General features: G+C 40.2%; 1 protein-coding gene across 3 annotated transcripts; it reads left to right on the plus strand.

Moving 5' to 3' along the window:
• Positions 1–457: 457 nt before the first annotated feature.
• Positions 458–25,346, plus strand: HPS5 (HPS5 biogenesis of lysosomal organelles complex 2 subunit 2). 3 transcript variants are annotated; one of them, XR_011328108.1, is made up of 24 exons: positions 458–508; positions 2,066–2,235; positions 2,677–2,787; positions 3,643–3,707; positions 4,329–4,521; positions 6,035–6,172; positions 7,458–7,669; positions 8,010–8,081; positions 8,314–8,402; positions 9,415–9,593; positions 9,819–9,977; positions 11,103–11,262; positions 13,350–13,473; positions 15,262–15,408; positions 16,282–16,356; positions 16,851–17,458; positions 18,796–18,919; positions 19,124–19,279; positions 19,783–19,902; positions 20,228–20,341; positions 20,681–20,787; positions 21,483–21,768; positions 21,940–22,081; positions 22,243–25,346. XR_011328108.1 is itself a non-coding variant. In XM_069803708.1 (23 exons), exons 2-23 carry the CDS (start codon positions 2,128–2,130, stop codon positions 22,301–22,303), a joined length of 3,408 nt encoding a protein of 1,135 aa, XP_069659809.1. In that variant the 5' UTR covers positions 486–508; positions 2,066–2,127; the 3' UTR covers positions 22,304–25,346. The 3 variants fall into 3 exon arrangements, 1 of the variants encoding a protein (XP_069659809.1); XR_011328109.1 differs by lacking the exon at positions 458–508 and adding an exon at positions 685–899; XM_069803708.1 differs by lacking the exon at positions 21,940–22,081 and having other exon boundaries at positions 486–508.
• The last annotated feature ends 452 nt before the right edge of the window (positions 25,347–25,798 follow it).

A 25,798-nucleotide genomic window follows, 5' to 3' on the forward strand; every position in this document is an offset into this window, starting at 1 on the left:
CCCCCCCCCCCTCCCCGCCGCGCCCGCCCCTCCCCCTCCCCAGCCCCCCGCCGTCACCCGGCCCCGCGGTACGCGGGCGCCGCTCGTCCCCCGCCATCGGCCCCAGCGGCCCGGTGCTCCGCTCCCAGGTCGGCGGCCCCGCCGCCACCGCGCTGCGGGGGAGGGGCCTCCCCTCGGCAACGGCCCGCGGCGGGAGGGGGCGCCGCGCGTCAGCGTCACGTGGCCGGGGCAGGCGGGCGCGCGTGACGCAGCTTCCTCCCGCACGGGCGCGCACGGCGTGACGCAGCACGGACCGGTCGCAGGCCACCGCCCCGCCCCGCCCCTCCGGCGGGTCACGTGCCGCGCTGTTTGGGGGCGGCGCCGGCGGCGGGAGGGAGCCGACCCGGCCCGACCCGACCCGACCGAGCGGGGGGCGCGGGTAAGGTGCGGGCGGCGGCCGCTTCCCGGCTCTACGCCTGCCGGGGGCTGCGCCGCCTCCGGGCTTGGCTCTCGCCGCCGGGGCGGTCGGGTGGGTGCCTGCGGGAGGGAGAACGGCTCGGCCCCGGGGAGTCGCCGCCGTCCCCGTGACTTCCTGCGTGCCGGTTCCCGGCCGCCGCTTATCGGAGCGCCTCACGGCCTGACGGCGCGGGAAGCCTTCGTTCTCTGGCGCCGGCCTCGCTCCTCCGCGCCCCGCGGGCGTCCGGAGCCGCGGTCCGCGCGGCGGCGGCCCTCGGGGGCTGGGTCCGAGGCGTCCCCTGCCCGCCCGCTTTCCGCGGGCAGCTGCGTCTGAAGGAGCTGGCGGGGTTCTCCCGAGCTTCGGCGACACTTTGCTTTACTCCGCGTATCTGAGAGAAAACAAGGGGGGCTCGTAGCTCTTTTCTCAGGCTGGGGGCTGGCAGACGGGCAGCGTGTGCTCAGAGGTAGGTCGGGCACGGAGGAGGTTGCTGGTTTCCGAGAGCAGCGTTCCAAGGAAGGATTTAAAATCTCAGGCTGGCTTTGCTCGATGGAGGTCGTCTGCGACCTTCCTTACGGCAGGCTGTGTGAAACGGGCAGTAGGGTGTCTTTCTGGACCAAGTACTCTAATCCAGAACAAAACAGTCCTTTTTCAGCCATCAGAGATGGTCTAGTCTTTATCTCTGGGGTGGAGTCGTCCTCAAATCCCATAATACAAGCTTTTTAAGACGCTTTTGAGAATTTTGAAGAAATAACTTTCAGTCTCTCTGGCTAAATGCGTATCTTCCCTTTTCCGAGTGCCTGGTGAGAGTAAGCGTTCGCTTTTCTTGTAAGGAAGTGTAAAGTTTCACATTATGGTATTTCTGGGAGGGAGTTCTTTAATATATGGGATTGCATGCTAAATATTGTTTAGAAATTCGGAGGCTTGAGTATGAAGTGTAGCAAGTGTGGTTTTTTTAAGCAACATACAGGTCTAAACTTCAAAAATTCCTCAGGAAGAAATTATTTTAAAGTATGTGCTGTTTAGGAGAAATATATGAGGTTGCAGCTTCGGTAACTATTTCGTTCTTTGTTTTCACTCTGTCTTACCTATCTTGTATGCTGGAAAGGAAGTACTGTGGAAAGGATAGTTTATACATGTTTACACACACACAAAAAATGCACAAATGCAGGTAATTATAAATTTGGTATCAGTTGAGGATAATATTCCTTAAATTTAGTTTTGGAGGAGAAGGTGATGTAGGCATAAAATGCCAATGCTAAATTTTTCTTGAGGGGTTTTCCTTGACACCAAGTCAAGGGTGCGTGTTACGGAGGGAAGTGCGTTTTACCATGAAACAAGGCTTTTTGCATAGGTAGACAGAACTTGTTTCACAGGTGGATGTAAATATATCTTATAGCTACAATTTAAATACTTCTAAAGTTGGTCTCTGATAGGTTAAGTTTTCTGAAGTGAACTTCAACAAAAACTTCTCGTAAATGAAGCAGGGGTCTAATTTTGCAGCCCTTGGGCCTTTTTGGCAAACTGAAACCTGATACCATTTGAACAGGAAGAAGTTTGGTGTTTCTTTAAAAACAGAAAAACAGATGTACTACTAAAAAGTGAACTAATCAAGAACTTTATTTTTGGCAGGTACAGCTAAAATATGAAGCTGTAATGCACCCATGAGTGAGTAGCGCTAGTCATGTACATCAATGGCCTCTGTGCCCATAATTCCGGACTCTTACAACCATGTGTTGGCAGAGTTTGAATGTTTGGATCCGTTGCTTTCTGCGCTCAGGCTGGATTCTAGTCGTCTGAAGGTGAGTTTATGGTGTTTGGTTGTTTTTTTGGTTTGTTTTTAAGTTCAAATAATGACCTTACTTGGTTTATTATCTGATTAACCCACAGGATTCATGTCATTCTTTTTGGGTGTGTGCATGCTAGCTTATGGGGGGGGAACACTTTGGGAAGAAGTAGTAATGAAAACAAAGGGTCCTATTACTCTGTGTGTGTGTTTTCTTAACGCAGCTGTGGGGTAAATAATACAGCCTTACATGGTTGCTGTCTTACACTGTTTGCTCCAACCACAGAGAGTGCTCTTCTAATATCTTTGATGACTGTGCTGCCAGTGTTTCCGGAGTGGTACACAGAGCTGGCAAACAATGAAGCCTTTAAAAAATAATATAATAATGCAAGGAAAAGGTATTGTTATTAGTACTTACTAGCAGCCTTGTTGTGCATTATGATTTTTATTTCTTCAGTGTACATGTATAGATGTGTCGAAGAGATGGCTAGCTCTAGGCAGTTCAGGAGGAGGACTGAACCTTATACAGAAAGATGGTTGGAAGCAAAGACTCTTTCTCACTCATAAGGTAAGGGTAAAGAATTCTATTAAAAAATTTCCAGGGAAAACAGGATTGGGAAAGAGACATTGTTTCAAGTTAATTTTTGTTAAGAGTCAACAGCCATTTTCAGCTTGCTGAATTGTCCAAATAAAGTGAAGTTTTGGACTGCTCCATTTAAAAAAGGTTGTGATACTGGAGTGTATCCCCAGAGTGTGTGGTGTAATAGATTTCATGAGGTGTGAAAGAAGTTACTTGAGAGGGTCAGACCTCTTGTTTTTCAAATTCCGACTTTTAACAGCAGCAACAAAGTCACCTTGAATATTTAAGAATTAGAAGAAAACTTTGAATATGAATCAGAGCAATTCACGTGTAGGTAACTACCCATGTTTGGCTGTCCAAACTATGAACTACCTGGATAAGCAAAGAAAAGATAGGCTGGCTTGTTTTTGCTGAAAGAGGTCATGGAACAGGGATTCTTGTTTCTACAGCCAGATGATCTTTCCTGGGAGTCACTGCTGCTCCCACCATAACATGAATGCAGCCATTTTTTCTAAGGTTGGGAGCGTCTCACTTGGTTCTGGCAAAACAGCTTCCATAGGTGTGAGGACAGGAGACTGTTTTCTCTGTTTTCCAAGTCAGAGAGTGAACTGCAATAATTTCTCTTGATGTTGTCATGTTGTTGTCAGCTGCATCTTTTTAGAGTAAGTTCGGTGTTTGCAAACAAAACCCAAACAACAAAAAACCCCAAACCACCACATCACAGTGAAGTGGTAGCAACTGTTGACATGAATCTGGTTTATGTCTTAAAGATAAAAGTCAGTTAGTGGTAAAGGCAGTACAAGAACAGCTTTTACCTGCACTTACTCCCATACTTGCTTTCAGGAAGGTGCCGTTTCCCGGGTTGCCTGTTGTTTGCATGATGAAGACTATGTTGCTGTTGCCACCAGGTGAGTGATGTACTCGCAAACCTGAATGCTGGATAAATATTTTTAAGTAGCTTCTATGTTTCAGACTTGGACATCTGCTGAGAACTTGGAGCAGGCTGGGGAATTAGCTGGTAGAGGCCCATACAGAATAATTCTCTGCACAGTTTGCTTAACTTTTTTTCTGGAATAATTGTTCCAGAATAAGTATTATTTCTGTAACAGAACATCTATGGGAGAGCTAGTTAATGCATGTGAAGTTATGATGATAAATGTCTCTGAGACCTTTCAGCATCAAAAGGAGTGTCTTCATTAACTTGGCAGAGTGAGATTGGTAGTTAATACCACTTACATTGTTTAAGATCCATTTAAATGCTTATTTTTCCGCATCCTCACTGGCAATTCCAGTAAATGTGAGAGTACCCTTCCAAACAAAGCTGCTGATGCATTGTAATGCAAGGAAGGACACTTCTTCAGAATTAAAAATGTGACACTTCTTGAAAGCATGCAACCTCAAACACAGCCAGCTCTGAGATGTACTACTTTGCATAGTTTTTCTGTTTCTTTGGAATAATGCATCTTTATCAGTGATAAAACATGAGAAGACTTATTATCAAATTGTATTTTCTTTTTTAATTTTTGCAGCCAAGGTCTTGTAGTGGTCTGGGAGCTGAATCAGGAACGTCGTGGGAAGCCAGAACGGATTTACGTTTCCTCTGAGCATAAGGGTAGAAAAGTCACAGCTCTATGTTGGGATACAGCCGCCCTTCGTGTTTTTGTAGGAGATCATGTGGGAAAAGTATCAGCTATCAAGATTAACACATCAAAACAAGGGAAGGTAAAATGTCACATACTTTGAGATGAGGAGGTTCACAGGGGAAGATGTATGGAATCTTTTTGTTTGTTTTAATAAAGTAGAACAGAGGAAGTCTTGCCAGCTGATGAAGTTCTGGTAGCTTTGACTGTTGGGATGAAGAACCAGTCTCTTGAGACAGCAATAGCAATCCTAATCCGTGAACTTCCCTCACCCCCTCTTTTAGCTATTTTAGTAATGCAACATAAAAATGCTTTCAAATGTACAGAATTAAAAACTGGCCAAGCTTAATCCTCTTGGAATTTACAAGTATCCAAGTCCAGCGTCTTGGTGTTTCTGATCCTGTTGGATTCCTTAGACTCCAGCTAGAGGTTCAGCTGTGTGTTTTAGTCCTCAGCTCAGCTGTTGGCCTGAGAAAGGGCAATCCCAGAGTCTGATTTTTGCTTGGCTCTGTCTGGCTACTGTCATCTTAAAGATGTGGATTAGTTAAAATGAGTGGTAGGTGGACATCAGGCTTACATCCGTTACATTTTGTGCAAAGGAGATGCATGTTAATGATACCAGCCTGATTTCTAGCCCTTGAGTGTTCTTTAAGCGTTACCATTACTAGGTCCTTTCCTTCTCCTTTTAATTCGTAAGAAGGAGCATGACCTGGAAATAGGTGTATTCCTCCAGGTCCTTTCTAGCCCTCATGAAAGATTTTGATGGAAAATTGACTTAAAAGTAGCAAAATGTTGCATTTAAAGAAAGACCAAAAAATTCAACTATGGAAAGAGAGAGAGAAAAGGAAGGAGAAGGGCAAGGCCCATTAAATGTGTCTGCTCATGCCTGTTAAAGGAATTGGACTGTTGACTCTCTCATGTAATGCACTTTGTCACGTTCCTAACAAAGAAAACGGTTCCAAGTTGTCAAAAATGGTGACTGTCTGCTAGAAAATTTGAGTGCAGTTCCCAGTAGTGTCTTATTCCTAAGGAGTCTGTGACTTTGTTCTGCCACCTATGCAAACTGAGACATTTGTATAATAAATAGTATTTGGGTAATTTGCTGCAGGGTAATATAGAAAGTGAGTTTATGTAAACTGCCTAAATCCAGTGGAAGTTTTTTTTTTTGTATCAAATAATCCCTCAGGTCTGTCTCCATAAAACTGTTTGCTGGCTGAAAGTACCTGTGGGGAGAATCGAGAGAACTGACAAAAGCACAAAACTTGCAAAAGCAAGAATAAAAATCTCTCTTAATGTTACAGAAAACACTCTATAAAGAAATGTCAGGATGCTACAGGGATATGATTTTTTTTTTTTTTTTTTACTTAAACCTTCAATAATGGTTTTGGGAAAACAGGATTTAGACTTTTATGCCTCTTAAGCATTGAAACCTTGTTTTGTAAAGGAGAGACAAGAAAGGAACATCTCTGTCTTACGCAGTGTATTCGTAGCATAAGTCTTTTCTCGATTTTGCAATTTTAACTTCATGAAATAGTCTTTACTTTGAACTGAGGACCAGTGTGTTTTCTTTCTTTTTTTTTTCTTCCAAACTGTAGGCTGCTGCTACTTTTGTGATGTTTCCTGTTCAGATTATAACCACTGTAGATTCTCGGGTTGTTCAGCTTGATTATTTGGATGGAAGACTGCTCATATCTTCACTTACACGCACTTACTTGTGTGATACTGAGAGGCAAGTTATATTTTACTTGTAAAATGTTGGACTTTACAGAGTCACACAGAGTTTCTGAAGTGATGTCTGGAGATCATCTAGTCCAGTTTTCCTGCTCAGAGCAGAGCTGGGTAGAGTAGATTGTGTGGGATTGTGTCCAGTTAGGTTTTGAGCATCCCCAAGGATGGAGACTCCACAAGCTCTCTGGGCAACGTTTGCCAGTGGTTCAACATCCTCACAATAACAGAGCTTTTATGTTGCAATGGAATTTCCTGTATTTCCATTTTTGCCTATTGCCTCTTGTCCTTTCACTGGGCACCGCTGAGAGTAGTCTGGCTCTGTTTTCTTTACTGCCCCATTAGATTTTTATACACATGGGATCGTATGAGTTCTCCCCCTGAGCCTTCTCTGTTCCAGACTGACCAGCCCAGCTCTCTTAGCCTCTTCTTGTAAGACACGTGCTACAATCCCTTAGTCATCTTTGTGGCCCATCACTGGACTTGATCCAGTATGTCCCCGTATCTCTTGCACTGGGGAGCCTGGAACTGGACCCAACACTCCAGATACATCTCACCAGTGCTGAGAAGAGGGGAAAGATCATCTCCTTTGACCTGCTGGCAACACTCTTCCTAATGCAGCCCAGGAGGCTGTTGGCTGCCTTTGCCAAAAGGGGTGTTGCTGGCTCGTGGTCAGCTTGTTCAGCAGGTCCCTCAGGTCCTTCTCTACAAAGCTGTTTTCTAATCAGTTGGCCTGTACTGGTGCCTGGAGTTATTCTTCCCCCAGTGCAGGACTTTGCATTTATCGGTCTGTTTATCTAGACTGTGCTTCCTCAGTTTGTCTGTGAAGATGTTAGCAGGGTCAGTGTCAAAAGCCTTACTGAAGTCAAGATAAACAATATCCACTACTCTCCTCTCATCTATCAAGCCAGTCATTCTGTTGTAGAGGACTATTATTTCCCCTTCATAAATCCATGGTGACTATTCATGATCACCATCTCATCTTTCTTGTGATTGGAAATGGTTTCTGGGACCGTTTGCACCATCACCTTCCTATCACCGGGTTGACTGACTGGTTGTGCTGAAAAAAACCCACCCTCATGATCTGAGCATTCATTTAAAATAATATTTCTGCACCCTGTCTTTTATAAGCTTTATGCAAGCTTTATAATATTCATTACAGATTTTTTTTTAGGCACCAAAACCAATTCAGCAACTAGGATTTAGTATTTTTATTCTTAAAAAAACCCCATAAAATTAATTAGAGCCTTTATTAATTCTGCCTTAACAAGTATGTTATTTTCCACTAGAGAGAAGTTCTGGAAAATTGGTAATAAAGAGAGAGATGGAGAATTTGGAGCATGTTTCTTCCCTGTTGGAAAAAACAGTGGGAATCAGCAGCCCTTAATATATTGTGCTCGACCTGGCTCAAGGATGTGGGAGGTGAACTTTGATGGGGAAGTGCAAAGCACACATCAGTTCAAGCAGCTGCTGTCCTCACCGCCTCTCCCTGTTGTTACTCTCAGGTAGAAACATGAGTGTTATCAGTGATAAATTTACTTGGGACTTCTAGCTGAAAAGAACTGCATTAATGCTGAGAAGATTAAATAAACTCCTAGTGCAGTCAACCATTAATCCTAGTTGTCATCTTAATACATTCTCCTCTGATAACACAAGCCAGTAGTTATCAAAAATGCCAAAACCTTGATTCTGCAGGTATGTCTGTGTGACTACCACAATGAATGCTGCTGTTGTAAGACTATGTTTATTTAAGCCAGGCTTGTATTTACAGGGTTAAGAATGCTACATTAAGAAAGTGATATTATTGTAGTTATGCTTGTAACGGATAATAATTCTACTTTATAGGCTGGATCCTCATTATACTAGTTCCAGCTGCTCTCCACAGTCTTTATCTTTCCCCAAACTACTGTATTTGACGTGAGTATTTGTCAGCATAGCTTCCTGTTGATAAAGTAGACTTAAAAATAAAAAAGTTGTATATTCTCTTAATTTATATTACCAACTTCATCTTTTTGCATAAGAATTTTCCAAGTATCATGCTAAACAACTGTCTTGCTTCTTGCTGTACTTAAGCCAATGCTATCCCTGCATATTTTACAGTTACTACCACAATTAACTGTTGCACCATTAACCTCTGCTTTGCTTGCAGTGAGCACTGTGTAATGACCTGGACAGAAAGAGGCATTTATATTTTTCTTCCCCAAAGTGTTCAAGTCTTACTCTGGAGTGAAGTAAAAGGTAAACTTTAAGAATCTTTGCTTTGTAATATTGTCTATTATGTTTGTCACTTCTGAAGTCCTTGCCTAACATGGAGCCTTTTCAAGCTCAATTTCTGCAGCTGGATTGTGGAACATTGATCAGAAAACTTATTCCTTGTCATCTGCCAAGTATATTCTTGAATATTAACCCTCTCCCTGCCTCCTCCAGCCAACCCTTCTCTCCATAATTCTGAAAACATGCTTGAGAAACAAAACATGGTGTGGAGTGAATCTTAAAATACAGTAATCAAATAGTAAGAGGTAGTAACCTGCAGTACTAGTGAGGTAAAACCAGTAGTATCCTTTCCTCATTTCTGTTTATTCAGGTTTATTGTCAGGTGTCCTGTGAAGGAGGATTGGCTGCTGAAAGCTTAAAACCTGTTTTTTCTAACACCTGTCTAAATTGGAGCCAGGGAATGTACTTATTTGGCAGATGAGTGAACCCTCATAAATGGGTTTGTGTGTATGGTTACAGGCATAGTCCTAGAATGGTTAGTCATTGCTAGTCTTTTTCTTCCCCTTCTCTCCACCGCTTTTGGTGTTAAGTTTCCAGTGCCTTTGTCATGGAGTGTTTGCATATAGTATAGGTATTGCATCTGAAAACTGCTGAAAGGTCGAAGTGTTTTTCTACTAGCAAATGTTTTACTTCTGTTTCAAAGCTAACAATGATGTATTTCTCATCTTTATCAGTCTTTAGTTTTTCATCCCCCTTCAGAGGAAAAGGGGACTTTTCACTAGCTTTAGTGTACTCTTTGAATGCTTTCTAGAAATACAACTCTGGAAAGTTTTGATACTTTAACTATGCTTTATAGTTGTGAGATGCTAGCTTAGCACTCTTCAGCATTTGTTTTCCCTATGCCACTTGTGCATTAGGCTTTTGCACACATTTGCAGTCAGGGGGAAAATATGTTTTCACCTTCTTTCAGGAACAGAATGGAACATTGACTAATGATTTCAGTCCTTTAGATACTTCTGTGCATTTGGTTTTGCAGATATTCAGGATATTGCAGTTTACAAAAGTGAGTTGTTCTGTCTGCATACAAATGGAAAAGTGGCACACCTCTCCCTTCTGCTGGTAGACCGCTGCATAGAGCGTCTGATAAGAAGAGGGTTCTGGACCCTTGCTGCCAGGGTCTGTTGTCTCTTCCAAAATTCAGTTATTTCTTGCAAAGTAAGTAAATACCCCTTTGTAAATGTGCAATGCAACTTCACTCTGTTTCCTGTCCCCCTCTTCCATTAAGTTTCATAGGTTTCTGAGATTCGTATTCTTGGAGTTTTTGAAAAGTACTCTGAGACTATACTTTTAGGATGAAAATTAGCCTGCATATATGGTACCTTTTGCTTTTCACATGTGCTTTAGAAATAATAATGCTTCTGTTTCACTCTGTACTTTTAGGCAAGAAAAAATTTGCCTCTAGACAAGCTGGAGCACTTGAAGTCTCAGCTGGATGCCTCAACCCAACCAGATCTCGTTATGCAACTGGAGGAATTAATTTCAAAGTTGGAACCTCTAGATTCTGCATGCAGTAGTAGAAGGAGCAGTATTTCATCGCATGTACGTGTATTGGTAGTGCCAAAACTGTTACCTGCAGATTTTATCTTTATGACTTAAAATCACCTTGATGCTCACTTTGAAGATGAGGCTTTCATTTTTACCATGCCTACTATAGCTGATAATGCTATGTTCTAAAATTAGGTGGGGTAGAGAGGTATAAAATACTACTACTTGCATTCTTTAAGCTCTCAGACCTCTGCCTTTTTTCCATATTATTTTCTGGCTAATGGTTGAGATGTGGACAAAGATTGATACGAAGAAGGCTTTCTCCACAGCTGAGTTTAGTGTCTTAACATGCTTCAGTAAAGGTCATCTTGATTGTAACTCTAGTTTTATGTGGTGAAAACTGAATGTCCAAATGCTCAGAACTATGCTAGCCCTATTTAAAAAATTGTCTCACTCTAAGCTTAAGCAGAAAGCTCTAAGGAAAAAAAAAATCAAAGCATATTGCTAATATTCTTCTACACGTACAGCTGCTTGGTATTGTCTTGCCTTCCCAGCAGCTTTTCAAGAAAGGGGAAATACTTCATAGTTAATATAATATCAGTTACTGTTTTCACTCTAACAATGTTTAAAAAGTAAAGTTCAAAAACCAAAGTAATGTAAATTCCATCTCGGTGTGGTAGACAAGTTTTTCTTCATTAGCAGATGGGCAAGAAAGCTACATAGACTAACCATGAGCAAAAGAATGTACGTGTGTCCTGGAACTAAACACTTTTGCAGCATCTGTAATTGTGCTAGCTGCGTGTTTTTCTGGTTAACCAGCAAAAAGAATATGGACTCCTGGATACACAGGTACAAAGGGGTGATAGTCTCGGATGCAGGACTAAAGCAGAGATGCTTTTTGTCTTGTACTAAGTACACCTGTTGTTCCGCAGGCTGCTTTCCTAAAAGCAGTTGCAGCTTACACATCTTTATAAAGTCACTGGACTGCATGCTTATTGGCATCTGTGTACTCCTCCGTTCTGGATATGTCAAAAATATGCTGTCCTGTAGGGTTTTTCCAGACAGTGAAATATGAAGTGCTGTGAGGTTATTTGTGTGGGTATGGTTATTTGAGTTAATTACAGGAAGTTTAACAAGGAAGTACCACTCAACATCTAACTCCTCTCCCTTGTCTGACAGGAAAGCTTCAGTGTCTTAGACTCTGGAATATATCGTGTTATCAGTCGAAGAGGCAGTCAGTCAGATGAAGATTCATGTTCTCTCCACAGTCAAACATTCTCAGAAGATGAGAGACTTAAAGAATTTCCTGCACACCAGGAAGATGAGCAAGTAGAACTTGGTAATGTTTCTTAATGAAAATACATTATTTGGATGCAATTTCTATTTATTCTACAAGAATTCAGTTGGGTTGGCTCTGTGCTCTTATTTTCCACTATCCAGTTATTCATGATTAAATCCTCTAATTTGATCAATGGGAACACAGTCACCCCACCTTCCACTCAAACTCCGTCCTGAAACATTGGGGTAAAATGCTGGCTCCCCAGATATCCAAGCTTAAAAGCAAACAAAAACCCAGAGAAACGAAACAAAAGGTCCAGAGGGCTTTTACCAAGCTAGGACTTCACTCAATTTTCCCCCCGACCCCTCCATGTGCAATTCAGCATTAATACTGTGATTCTCTCAGCTGACTATACCAGTGTTAATTGAGCTTCAAATGAGATTTGTTTGCTGCCACTATCCTTCCAGTAATATTTTTTCCAGGAAAGAATTTCTTAATCTTGGCTCTGGCTTTATATTTTTTCAGGGAAAACAGTAGGCTTATGACAAGTGTTCTTAACTTTCTTGCAGAGTTCCATTTGTACAGGGGATCACCACTTACACGTGTATACATTAGCGTACGGATGATAGAATTGTTAGTAACTAACATTTAGACCATCCAGGGAGCTTTTGTTATTTCCTAACAAGTACCTGTCACTAGTTGAAAGCTAGAGTGAGACAATAATGGTGTCTTGTTATCTGCTCTGGTTGGGATTGGGAGGGGATGCAGAAACCAGGGATGATGAGGAGCTGGCTTAGTTCCAGGTATGGTAGAGAGGCTTTCCAGTAAAAAGGCTGCTTTTTAGCTTTTGCAGAGAGTAGATGCCAGTTGAGGATGGAGAGAATTTGGATGCTTTGTTGGGGGAAAACCACAGTGGGGAGAGAGAGTAGAGAAATTAGTATTTACTCCCCTACTTGTCAGTAGTGTTGACCTGCTGAATAAGCTACATGCTGTTTGTAGCACTTCGGGTTACATGTGCCTCTTTACCTACATCACCATAAAAACAGGAAGTGAGAAAACTTGAAAGGAAGTGTATTATTTCCGATATTAAAACTCTAAAATGAAGGGACATAGTTTTTGAATGTTAGAAGATAGAAAAGTTCTCTCTCTTCCACAAGAGATAGCAAATTTGCTGATTATTTCCAAGTAGAGAAGTTCTAGATGCTTCTTGAAGCATGTGTACTTGATTTGGTATTTAAGAGAAATGGACTTAGTGTTTCCCTGCTCACATTTACGTAAGATGTCATAAGTTTTTAGGTTTCTAATCTGCATAATGAACAAAAGCAGCCTTATTTACAAGCAATCGTAAAATCAGTTGTGACCTTTAGGCACTATCCAGAGAGACTGCAGATTCTGATGGTAGAATTTCTGTAACGGAGTAGCTATCTTTTCCTCTCAACAGTGCAGATAGTGCTGACTGTTGCAAAATGCAGTGTCATCCTTACTTAAAAGGATCCTTTTTTTCTTATTTACATCACTCAAAGATACAGTCTGTGTTTGTACCAGGAAATGTTTAATCAAAACACATTGTAGATACTGTTAGGGATGTAAGAGTGAAATAGTCAGTGATTCTGTATTTCCTGTGATTCTTACCAAAAGCTAGAGAGCTATGGACAGAATTGTACTTTTAAGTCCATTCAGATAAAAGGGTGCTCTATACCTTAACCATGGCTTATGTGTCTCTGTATGTTCATATGTGACTTAGGTTTTAGGAAATCATGCAATGTGAATTGATGTATGCCACAATACTTAAATTTTTCTAGGTGTTTAAGTAACTGTTAGTGGATTAAATCAAGATTTTTGTCTCCTAAATGGACTGTAAGTCTACTTTTAGAAGATAGTTTTCATACGGTTGTTGATTATCACTTGCCTTGTTATAGAGCCAAAAGACTGTTAACAAAGCAGGCCTACTAGGTTCAAAGTCAGTAATAAAATGGCTCTTGAAAACCAAGTAGCGCTTTTCTGGTTCCCCACATTCTTGAATATTAAGTAGGAAAATATTGTATGCCAGTTGTCCGTTAATGAATTAGTGACTTTCAGTTTGTTTCATTGTTCCATTTTTGCTGGGCCAGTGTTTCATGACTCTTTATTTCAATTCCATTTGTTAGACAATGTATCTCATGCATCTGTGACAGTTGAGGCTGACCGGAATGAGACATTTCTCCCATTCAGTATTCCTTTGTCATTTCGTTCCCCATCTCCTCTCGTCTCTCTCCAAGCTGTCAAAGAAAGGTAAAACTTCCAGCAGGTTCACTCATCCATTACATCTTTCCCTTTTTTTCTGTCCTCTGAATTTGTAGCATTGTCTGGTTTAGTTCATACTCTGTTCTGCAAAAATGTAACATCTGAACTGAAACACCGGAGATGCAGTCAAGTTTGCTAGACAATTTAAAGCTTCCATCTTGACTCTAATGAAGATACAAAGAGCTGCTGTTAAGTTCAGTGGAGCCAAGATTTCAACCTCAGTTTTTAAATGGCTAAGAATGTTTAACATTACCCTCTGAACTGTGGTTGTGGTTTGTATTCAAAGCAAACTTAGTGAATATTGTTTGGGGATTTTTATTTCCTGGTACTTAGGTTTCTGAACAATGAGTGAAGGCTTCCTATGTTGCTTGGGGACAAACATTAAAATATTCAAAGCATGCTAGATACTGCTAAAACACACTTGCAAAGTATACCACGTGGTCTGCCATCATCCTGCACACACCTTTCAGTGAATCTAATAAATTCCCAAAGTGTTTTTGGAATAATGGTAGCTTGTAACTGGTGCAAGTAAATATGGTAGTGTCTGTTTTACATGGAAAATAAATTTCTATTTTAAAAGTCGCTTTAAAAAGCTGGGGGGGGACCACAAATATAAACGAGATGGTGTTAAATACATAACTTAAACTTGAAAAAAACCCTTATGTATGTTAGTTCCTTAGCTAAAATGTTGCTGGCCCTTAATGATGGTCTGAAAAATTGCGTAGCCATCCCTTGGTTACTTAGGTATGTGAATCGTGTCCTGCAACAAAATATTGTAGCTGATATCGATAGTGTGAGGATCTCAGAATAGCCTTCAGAAGTACATGCAATGTTTTGAATTTTTTCTAAACCATAATCAGTTTTTAGGACTTTATTAGTAGAAACAGTTATTACTAGTAATGAGGACTAAATTTTCAAGTATTCACTACATTCAATTTATAATTAAATAAAATACTATCATATTTACAGTTACTTTTTAAAAGTTTACCTTTAATCCTTCTATATGTTAAAATCCAATTGTTTTGCTACATTTGAATCCTTTCTCTCTTCTGCAGCAACCTTCAACTTTTGCTATACCCTGGTATAGTAAAAGATGCCATGTTCTCTGGCAAGCAAGTAAAAGGGTTGTTTTTTTGTTTTTTTTTTTTCTTGATGCTCTTAAACTAGTTCTTGGCCAGAAAGCAAGAAGCTGATTTTTCTGTTCAACTCGTGATGACATAGTTCTCTTCATGCCAGTGGTAGAAATAGTTGGGGTTTGGTATGTTCACTGGGCTTTCTTTTGAATACAATATCTGAAGGGATAGGGACTGATGATGTGAAAAGGACATTTTTTGTGAGCTTTGTAACCTGAAGAACTAATTTGAAGTATTGTAAAACTGTTTCTTATGACCAAGAGAGACATCATTTCCTAATGATGCTTTCTGTTTATAAGCTTTAAAATGCAGTGTAGCCAATCCGCATTTATTTGCATACAAATATATGTCAAAATCTAAGCACTGTTAGTATGTGATCCTGTTTCTCCAGCAGCAAAAAACCCAAGTCTTAAATACTTCAGGTTTTTATTCTGTGCTGAAAGTATGGACCGTGACTGAAGTATGAACTTTGAGCAGCTGCTTAGTGAGTTTTGTTCTTGTTGGCCATTGCTGCTCTCATCCTTTTCTCAAGAGTTCTTCAGATTATTAAGTTTTCTGAAATCATGGTTTGAATGGAAAGAAAGTGCTTTATTTGTTCAGTTTTGAATTTCCAATTTTAAATGTTTGAACTTCTGACTCCTAGCGTTTCCAGCTTTGTACGCAAAACTACTGAGAAGATTGGTACACTACATATAAGTCCTGATACTAGAGGGAGGCAAGAAGTAAAGGATGATGAGGAGCTGCAGGAGTTGACTGTTAATCTGGTAGCATCTCCCCAGGAAGAGAAAGAGTGAGTATAAAATGTTTTCTTAGCAATTGCATTTGCTGAACGTTCTGAGGATAGCAACCTAAAGAAAAACTACTGTTTCAAGTAGAACGAGTTGCTCAGCATTAGGTTTTTCTAGCTGCCTTCATTACTGTGGTGGGTTTCACTGGTTTGCCCTGACTCCTTTTCTAGAAGCTGATTGGGCACTGAGCACTTTTGGATGGTGGAGCATGTAGTCTCTACAGTGCTGTAATGACTGAAGGGCAAGAATGTAGTGTATTCAGCAACTCTTATGGAGTGTTATCTGTGATGCTCATTATAGGTATGGACATGAGTCCAACAGTTCATTTCCTGTCCTTTCTGAGTGGGGAGTAAACACTTTTATCTCCCTAAAAACACTTTTCTTTTTGTTTTTGGTTTGTGTGGGTTGCATTTGGGGGTTTTGTGGATTTTGTTTTGTGTTGTTTTTGGGAGTTTTTTGGTTTTTTGTTTTTAATAATGGTAGCTATAAAACATTGAACTTCTTTAATGGTTGTCCAATTAATACAGAGTTAAGTTACTTCATATTCCAATGTTTTGCTAATTTACCATTTTGGACTAACTTTCGTATAGTGGCATGATACTGATTTTTATTCAGTACCTGCAGAAATCTACTGTAGGTGGAGTAGAAGCCATTATAGAAGCCTAGAAAAATAGTATTATTGGTTACTCTTCATGCCCAATTCATCCATAATTTCTGTTGAGCTGTTCCTTCTTTAGAAATTAAAGCTTTGTATTTTTTTAATAAAGGAATTCATGTTGTTTCCTTGCAAATTTGAGGAAATTTTTGAGGAAATCCTCCCTTAAATTATTAAAGATAATACTTCAGATAAGACTGAAATTAATGTCTTTTTCTAGGTTAGAACCACAGAGCTGCCAGCTTCCAGAGGAGGACCATCTAAGAGATCTCAAGGCTGCAACAGCAGAAGCTATGTAAGCAGGGAAACTTAGTGTATAGATATATTGGGCTTTGGTAAAAAATGATTGATTTTTTTTTTAAATTTTTTTTTTACTACATACATGCAAGAGTAATGCTCTGCACGTCTGTTAACATGATCTGAAAGGATATAATTTGGTCAATGGTTTGTTTCCCCTATTTAAAACCAAGCAAAACCCACTAAAAGCTTATTTAGGTAGTCTAGTGTTATCTTTTTGTCCTAACTACAAGCATAGTTTAAAAAAACCCCAAACCACCTAACAAACAAAAATTCATTCTGAAGGAAATCTTGGGGACCTCAGAATGTACTAATATCAAATGTAGACAGCATAAGTAGCCTAAATTCTGTTTGATGCACTCAAAACTACAAAAAAACTGACTAGTCAAGTTTAGGTGTATACTTTGAGTTACATGAAACATATATAGTTCTTCACTTGTGGCATCTTATAACTGTTAGGCAACTTAGCATACTCCTTTTTTCATGCTGCAGAGCCAAACTCCAGGATCCCCTGGTTTTGTTAGAACCACAGCGCATGAGAAGGGTTTTACAGGAATGGATTGTCTATCTAGAAGGAACGTTTGGCAGCAAAGAGCATTCTGCTTCCTCCACTAAGAAAAGTGAGACTGTGAGTGCTGAAGAACAGAGGGCAGTCCTGGAGGAAAACCTACAACTGGATCCAACTGATGGAGACCCAGTAGACAAAGAACAGAGTAGTATCTTGGAAGACTGCACTAAACAGGGAAATACTGATGAAACCTGTGTAAGCAAAATCAAGTGTGAAAATAGTACTGATCTGAAGGGACCTTTGGACTGCGGCTTTCAAGTGTCTCCTCCGTGTGTTGTAGAGCCAGATGTTCAGAAAGATCTCACTGAGTTGACAACACTGTGTTTTGAGCTGCGTGTATTTTCTTGTGGAAATGGTGATGCTGAGGAAAGCTCTGATGGAAGTCTGCCGCCAGCAGCTTCGTGGACCTTGGCTTGTAGGTTTATGCGAAGCTACTTCTTTCTTTTGGATTTAAAGAGAATAAAGCAGTATATTATAACCATGTATGCAACCAGTCCTAATGTATGGGAAACATACACTGCAGGATTGAAAGGTAACTAATGAAAATTTTATTACTAGTAAACTGAGAGTAAGACTGTTTGGGAGAAAAAAAGAAAAAAGCTTGAAGACACTCTCATTTCTGGCTGCAAATTTTCCTTCTGCAGGTGTAGTGTAGGAGGGGGAGGATTGTTGGTGTGTGGGAGTTTTTGTTGCAGTTTTGGGTTGTTTGGTTGTTAGTCTTCTCCCCAAAGGCTAACTTCTGAAGATCAGCTGGCTCCTTGGAGAGACTGTTCCTCCCCTTCCCCCACTTTGCAATTCTGAACCTTTTAATTTATATGGAGCTTGTTGGTTGAACACTGCACTGATTTCATACCAGATCTATTTAAAAACAACTATATGTGCTTCAAAGAGCAAAAGCATCTTAAGTAGAATCATATGTCTATAGAAACAAGGCAAAAGCTAGGGGAGAGGCTTCAGTATGTGCACTGGAAACAGAAGATTTTATTTGTAGAGAAATGTGGTTAATGTGAAACAAAACTGAATGGAGTAAATGGTTCCATGCAAATGAGTGGCTTGTGATCACTTCAGACTTCCTTTTTCCACAGAAATCCCTTCTAATATTTTTGCCTCTTTAGCCTTATTGAACCAAAGCTTCCTGATTATATTGGAAAACAGAACTTCATCTGTTCTCTGCATTCAGCTTCTGCTTTACGCATTTCTTTTTAGAATGAATTAAAGTCTTAGCATTGATTTGGTGCCAACAGAGAGCTAAACAACAGAATCTTGCTTTGAGGGTTGGTATCTGGTATTTGGGTTCATGGGAATCTGTTTGCTATTTGGATTCTGAGAGCCTTAGAAGTGAAAGTAATGTACGCATTCCCAGTTTGTCCTTAGTTGGACTGCATTTGTGCCTGTAGATTAATACCCACATTTCATCAGGATTGAGGTTCGTGTTGAATTCTACATTCTGTGAAGTCAGTGTCCAAGCTGAAGTTTTTATTTGTTAATAGAAGCAAACTGTAATATATGAAAACTGATGCAGATCTGCATTATATTCAGCAAGCCATATGTCCTGCAGTGTGCTTTTTTCACATCAGAGAAAAATTACCTACTCATAAGTCTAAAGAAAAGGAAAATATATCAAGAATATTATTCCATGCCTTAATTGTGTCATTTCATTGCTGTAATTTGCTGTAAGTGCAGATTAGTGGTGTTGATTTCTATGAAATAAACAAGTAGGATCTGTTCACTTGTTCGTACTCTTAGCTAGAGAGTTCCATGAAAGTAGTGATAACTTTTGTCCTTACACTTAACACGAGCTGTGTGTGTTAAGAAAAAAAAACTTGCCCATATCTTGTAACTCATATCTTGTGTGCTGATTTATTTCAGAACTAACTTGTCATAGTCCAGTGGCTTTAGCGATGGAAAATGAAGATATGTTGAAAATACTGAAACAGCTGCATGACCTGGGGCCTTGGGATGATAGCCCACTGTTACTGGTACATGCTCAAAGGTTTGTAGCCAAGTCCTTTTTTTCTTCCTCTTCTTCAGTGTTGTTAACTTGCTAGCAGGAATTGGTTCACTTAACGTTTCATGAAGCTTTCTGGGAATCTTTTAAAGACATCACCTTTCAGTACTATCTTGAACTTGCAAGAGAACTTGGAAAAATAATAATTTTGCTGTGTGGTACTGACGATAGTTTATCTTCTTTCTCCAGGCTTTATGAAAAATTTGGGGAAACAGCTCTTCGGCCCTTGATCAAGTTCCACCCCTATATTTTACCTTCTGATATCAAACAGCTTTGCAGGAATGATCCAGCTCACTTTTTAGCATATTTAGATAGTCTGGTGAAATCAAAGCCAGAGGATAAAAGGTAAAGGGAATATAGAATCTTTTTCATCTGTCTGTTCTCTTCCTCATGTAGCTGTGTGGGTTTTTTTTTTTTGTTTTGGCTTTTGGGGACTTTAACTGCTTCTGTATCTGTCTGCTTTTAGCAGATTCTTTAGCATCAGATTCCAATTCATTCTGCCAGTTTTATTTGGTCTCAGACTGGGTTTTTTGTTAGATTAGATGCTACTTTTAAAAGGGTTTTTCTAAATAATACTTGCAGTGGAACTGACTATTTTTGTTCCTTTGCCTGCAGTTCAGTATGCCAAGGTTAGAAAGCATTTAAAAAAACAAAACAAAAAAACCTGTGGGAATCCAACCTGCAAACCTGATGGTTTTCTGTGGTCCCCTCAGCTTCTAGAAACATAAATCATTCTAGGCTTATCCGTATTTAATTTTACAATATTTTTTTTGTCCACACACGATCTCTGCTTCTCCATATCTGGTATATTTAAAACTGGTAGGTTTTTTCTGTGTTTTGTTTTCTAGGTCATCTCTCCTTAGATCTCTTCTGCAGCCTGAATCTGTACGGCTGGATTGGTTGTGCTTGGCAGTTTCTCATGATGCACCACAAAAAGCAAATACTGTGGATGCGGAAGGAAATCCCAGGTAAAGTAGGGTTTCACCCAAAGTCCTGAGTGCAGCAAAAAGCTTTTAACAGGTCTGCAGGATTTTGGCTTAGATTTTGTATGACAGTTTGGATGTCACTGAATCCTTGGAGCATTTTGCATGTTGTGGAGTTCAGCAGAAGCAACCAAAGGACTAAATAACTTTATCTGTAATGCTTTTCAGAGTGATTGCTCTACTGAGACTACACACAGTGTTTCATTTGTTTTTTCTTCTCTCTTTTCATATACCTGCCTTTCTTGTAGAGAGAACAGAATGTTCTGAAGAAAATCATTAGTGCTTTAAAACTGAATTTTTCATCTTCTAGGCCACGATCACATTTGTTTACTTGGGGCTACAGCCAACTTATTCTGCTTTTGATTAAACTCCCTGCTGATTTTGTTACAAAAGAGAAGATGGCTGACATCTGTAAATCACATGGGTAAGAAGAAAACTTGATAATTCTTGATACTTGGTTAGCTGGTATTCTGACCCCAAAAAGGTACAAATGAAAACGACCCATCTGCTCCTTACTTGGACAGGCTTTATTTAAAAACCTTCCCTGTTCTGAGGATGAATATTGATGAGTGTCCAATTTAGTGTACCAAATACCCCTTTTGGTTAAGGGTAGTCCCTGTGTGCCCACTCTGCAGTGATTTCTAGCATTCAAGAAATTCAGTTGCTTCTGTCTTCACTGATATTTAAACAAGCATTTAATTGTTGTTGATTTTAGTTTAGATTGAATATTTGATTCCTGGAAATCTTTACTCTCTTATTCAAGATTTTGGCCTGGATATCTTTTTCTCTGTCTGGAGCTGGATAGAAGACTAGAAGCCTTTACTAATATTGCTCATTTGGATGATTTGAGCCTGTTGAATGGAGAAGATGGTTAGTGAGTCTTAAGCTGTGTAAACATACTTCTGTAATATAGGAACTGCCCTTATTTTATACTGATTTGTCTGAAGTTGAGTTGGAACTTTTCTTTTTTTGAAGTGTTTTGGTAGCCTTAACTGTGTGTAGTGCAGCATATTTGAAACATGTAAATGGATGTTACACTCTTGTATCTTCACACTGTGTTTTGTGAAATCAGTTGTGCTAGAAAATGCTTAAAAGTTCAAGAATGTAGAGTTGTTTATCAGTTGGGAGTAAAAGCTAAACTTGGTGTTGTAGATAGAGGAATAGCAAGCCTCCTTGCACAGCACAAAACTCCCCCCATTACACATGCAGACACACAAAGTTATGATGAGCAAAGCATTGTGTCACATGGCAAAGCTTAGAAGAAAAATCTCAGTAGCCCTAAGATGGACAAAACAATTCTTTGTCTCTTGACTTAATCCAAAACCTTAAATACTGAACTATTGTGAAGCTTCGTGTGTAGTTCATCACTGATTCTTTATACTGAGTCAGTCAAGGCAGTACACTTCTGCACACAATTTGCTTGTTGATAATGCTTGGTTTTCTTAAATTTTCACAGAGAAAAACAGAATAGCTACCTTCCCTTTTAAGTACAGTTGTATTTAAAACAGTAGGCTTAGAATTATCCTTATCTTACAAATAATGTAACAAACTCATTTTACATCTAGGTTCCATTCCAGAGACCACAGAAGAATGGAAGTTTCTTCTGCATCTTGCAAAAAATCACAGCACAGCTTTCCACCACCATGGCTCACAGAATGGGAATGCTGTCAGCAATGGTAGCCTGAGCTGCCCAGACTGCATCACTGTGGAAAATGTAGCCCTCTTACTGGCAAAGGCCATCGGCCCAAATCGTGCCTTGCCTCTCTTGCAGGAGTGTGGCTTGACACTAGAATTGTCTGAGAGATTTACTAGTGTCTGTGAGATACTGAGAATTGCTGAGAAAAGGCAGAGGTAAGATGACATGTCAACAGAAGATCCACAGTATTCATTTTGGATCTTCTTGGTGCTTTAAACTTTCTTTTCAGTTAACAAAAAGGTAAAATATTTCACATTTTTACCTCGGATTTTAAACTCATCTGAAAGCTTTTCTCTTATTTAAGAGCTATGTATTGTGCAATATAGGCATTTTAAAATGGAAAATGAGGAAACGGGAAATCATACATTAAAAATGTATGTGAAGGAGATTCTCTGAAGGAGATATCTGTCTTGCTGAGTCCTGCACAAACTCTGATCTTGCCTATCCCTTCCAGAGAAGGCATGCATGGTGGGTGATGTCATGATGTTACTTCTGAAACAAAATCACTTTTTTGACAAACTTTGCTTTAAAGAGCAAACCAAAACTCTGGTCTTCCTGTTGTTAGTTTTTGTTACTGTTTGACTTTTTTTTTCTTTTTTTCCCCCCTCTCCCCTTTGCTTTAATTGCAGAGCGCTGATTCAGTCCATGTTGGAAAGGTGTGACCGGTTTTTGTGGTCTCAGCAAGCATAGAAAACAACTTGGAAAACTTTGGGAACATTTTTTACTGTAATGATTGTATATTAAAGTGCCTCCTAAACTGAACAGGCTCTTAAAGAGATTAACTCCTGTCTAAAAGTTCAATTATATTAAGCCAGTCTCCATCTGGCAGGTATCTGACTGGGAACTGTTGATGGTTCTTCCGTATTCCTTTGGAGATGAGTTTTGAACTGTAGAACTTAAAACAATCCAGTGTTTATCTTAAAATTAAGGTCACAGATTTCTGAGATGAAAATTCCTGAATTTATTTTCTGAGTCTATATAACTTAAGTGCTTAAGGATATGAGCCCCTAAGTATTGTATTAAGGTGTACAGAATTTTTTGTTTGTTTGCAAACATGAGAAGCAATTCCTTGGAAATATCTAAGCCCGTACTTGTTTAATTTTTCTGTAAATGACATTGACTTTCTCAAGTTACTGTAGAAGTGCTTATTATGATACCTTTTTTCTTTCTCTTAAATTGTATGGACTGGTCTTGCCCATTTGAAATGCATTTATTGAGTTACGTCTTAAAATAGGAGGGAAATATTTTTCCAGACTGGATTAATAGCTAAGAATGCTGATTAACAGAAGAACTTGTTAAATGGACTCACTGTTAAACGAACTCACTGTTAAACTATAAGCATGGTATTTCTAAATTGCCCATAACTATTTGTGCAACATGACTGTAGACATAAGTTGTGATATTTCAACAAACCTCAGGACGGCGGAATTAGAATCATAGAATTATTTATGTTGGAAAGGACCCTTAAGATGTCCAAGTCCAGCTGTAAACTTAACACTGCCAAGTCCCACCACTAAACCAGGTCCCTAAGCACCACGTCTACACGTCTTTTAAATACCTCCAGGGATGGTGATTCAACCGCTTCCCTGGGCAGCCTGTTGCAATGTTTGACAACCCTCTCAGTAAAGAAATTTTTCCTAATATCCAACCTAAACCTCCCCTGCTGCAACTTGAGGCCATTTCCTCTCATCCTATCTCCAGCCAGCTGACAGAAGAGACCAGCACCCACCTCGCTACAACCTCCTTTCAGGTAGTTGTAGAGAGCGATAAGGTCTCCCCTCAGCCTCCTTTTCTCCAGACTAAACAACCCCAGTTCCCTCAGCCGCTCCTCATAAGACTTGTGCTCCAGGCCCTTCACCAACTCGGTTGCCCTTCTCTGGACACACTCCAGCACCTCAATGTCTCTCCTGTAGCGAGGAGCCCAAAACTGAACACAGTATTCCAGGTGCAGCCTCACCAGTGCCAAGTACAGGGAAACAGTTGCTTCCCTGCTCATGCTGGCCACACCGTTTCTGATACAGGCCAGGATGCTGTTGGCCACCTTGGCCACCTGGGCACACTGTTGGCTCATATTCAGCCGACTGTCAACCAGCACCCACAGCTCCTTTTCTGCTGGGCAACTTTCCAGCCACTCCTCCCCAAGCCTGTAGCACTGCATGGGGTCGCTGTGACCGAAGTGCAGGACCCGGCACTTGGCCTTGTTGAACCTCATACAATTGGCCTCAGCCCATTGATCCAGCCTGTCCAGATCTCTCTGTAGACACTTCCTACCCTCAAGCAGATCCACCCTCCCACCCAACCTGGTGTCATCTGCAAACTTGCTGAGGGTGCACTCAATCCCCTCATCCAGATCATTGATAAAGGTATTAAACAGAACTGGCCCCAATACTGAGCCCTGGGGAACACCACTTGTGATTGTCTGCCAATTGGATTTAATTCCATTCACCACAGCTCTTTGGGTCTGGCCATCCAGTCAGTTTTTTACCCAGTGAAGAGTATGCCAATGCAAGCCATGAGCAGCCAGTGTCTCCAGGAGAGTGCTGTGGGAAACGGTGTTTGTCAAAGGCTTTACTAAAGTCTGGGTAAACTTTGGTAATTCCACAATTAATTTTGACATTTTGGAAAGTAAGAGGACTGCATGTCTTATTCTAATAACCTTTCTAAAAGCTGAAGGTTTGGATAAGTATTTTTAGATGGATGCTGTCAAGAAGTCTTTTTAAGTATCTGCTAGAATATGAAGATCTATAAAATCACTTGGATTTTATTTCTCATTTACAGAACTATGCTTTGTACCAGCACTCTTTCTGCACTTAATACATCTTTGAACAAGTTTCTTCTTAGGCTTCTAGTTTTCGCCCTCTTTGCTGTCAAGACTCTCACATTTTTAACAGAAGGCCACAGTGTCTGGTCAATATTTCATTTTCACAAATGTCATTTAAACAAAAAATTAATGCATGCATTGGAACTAAATTTATTATTAAATCCATAATTTTGTCATGAAATGACAATATTTCTTTATAATGCATCTTTTTATGTAGTCTTGCAGCACTTGCAGTGGTGCAAAATAATGCTTTTATTTTAATGAAAATAGGACTTAAGTAATAAAACCTCCAGACTTCTGAGAGGTGCAGTCTATTTTATCTCAACTGCAAGAAAAGACTTTATTATGGAGGGTTGGTTACTTCACTAGAGAAAATGAAGTTAGAGGGAGTCAATTAGTGGCAGGCTTTCATCTGTTAGTGTTGCTTGTGGAAAAGCCAATACAGAACTATTTCCAAAAAAAGAAAACTTTAAATCTTTTGGGGTTTAGATTTTTGACATTGGAAACAGCACAGATCCTTCTGTTGGAAACACTCCATGCTCTTACTGTAAGACTTGGAATAGGAGCCAGGCACCTGCAGTGTGTGGTGAGGTTAAACAAATCAGATGTTGGTGCCTGTTCTCCTACCTGCCAAGTGAGCTCAGTGGCTGTTGTGTTTAACTCTATTACAAGCGTGTGAATGTAGTACAGCTTTAGCTGAGTACTTGTGTTGCCCTCCTTAGAGGAAGTTGGCTGGCTTTCCAGGAATGTACCTGGCTTGTCTCTAAGGTTCCGCTTTATTTGCTCTGTGTATTTTGTGTACGCAGCAATCTCCTCCTTACTTCTGTGGGGTTTTTGAACACTTGGTTAACTTTGAGTGAGGGTTGGGGCTTTTGGGTTTTTTTACAATAAATCATACACTTTGCATTCAGAGGGTTTTTTTTTTAACTTTGTGTCAGAACTGTCATGTAGCTAACATAATGGGAAGCGTTTGTTCAAATTTGGTGTCTAGAGTGAGCTTGTGTTGATTTCAACTAACTTGGCTGCCAATAAAAAGTAAGAATTTACTCTGAAGAAGAGTTGGAAAATCACCATTTCCTATTCTTGGTGCATGTGTTTTCATCTCATATGGGTAAGTGAGGGGACTGTGAAATGAAATGGTCTTCTAAATAGAAGTTATGGTTGTACAGAGCAATGCCCTCATCCTAAAGCTACAGCCCCTACTGGCTCTTGTCAGCCAGCTAAGCATACACTGCTGATATTTTAATCCAGCCTCTGCTGGAGCAGATGAGCTGCAGCTCAACTTTGGTTTTGGTGACTGTTGGTGGAGGGGACCCTTGAAGAGCAGAGATGAATAAAGGGGGCTTTGCCTGGAGCAATATTAT

This window comes from Haliaeetus albicilla, chromosome 16 (genome assembly GCF_947461875.1).
Source record: "Haliaeetus albicilla chromosome 16, bHalAlb1.1, whole genome shotgun sequence".
Lineage (NCBI taxonomy): Eukaryota > Metazoa > Chordata > Aves > Accipitriformes > Accipitridae > Haliaeetus > Haliaeetus albicilla.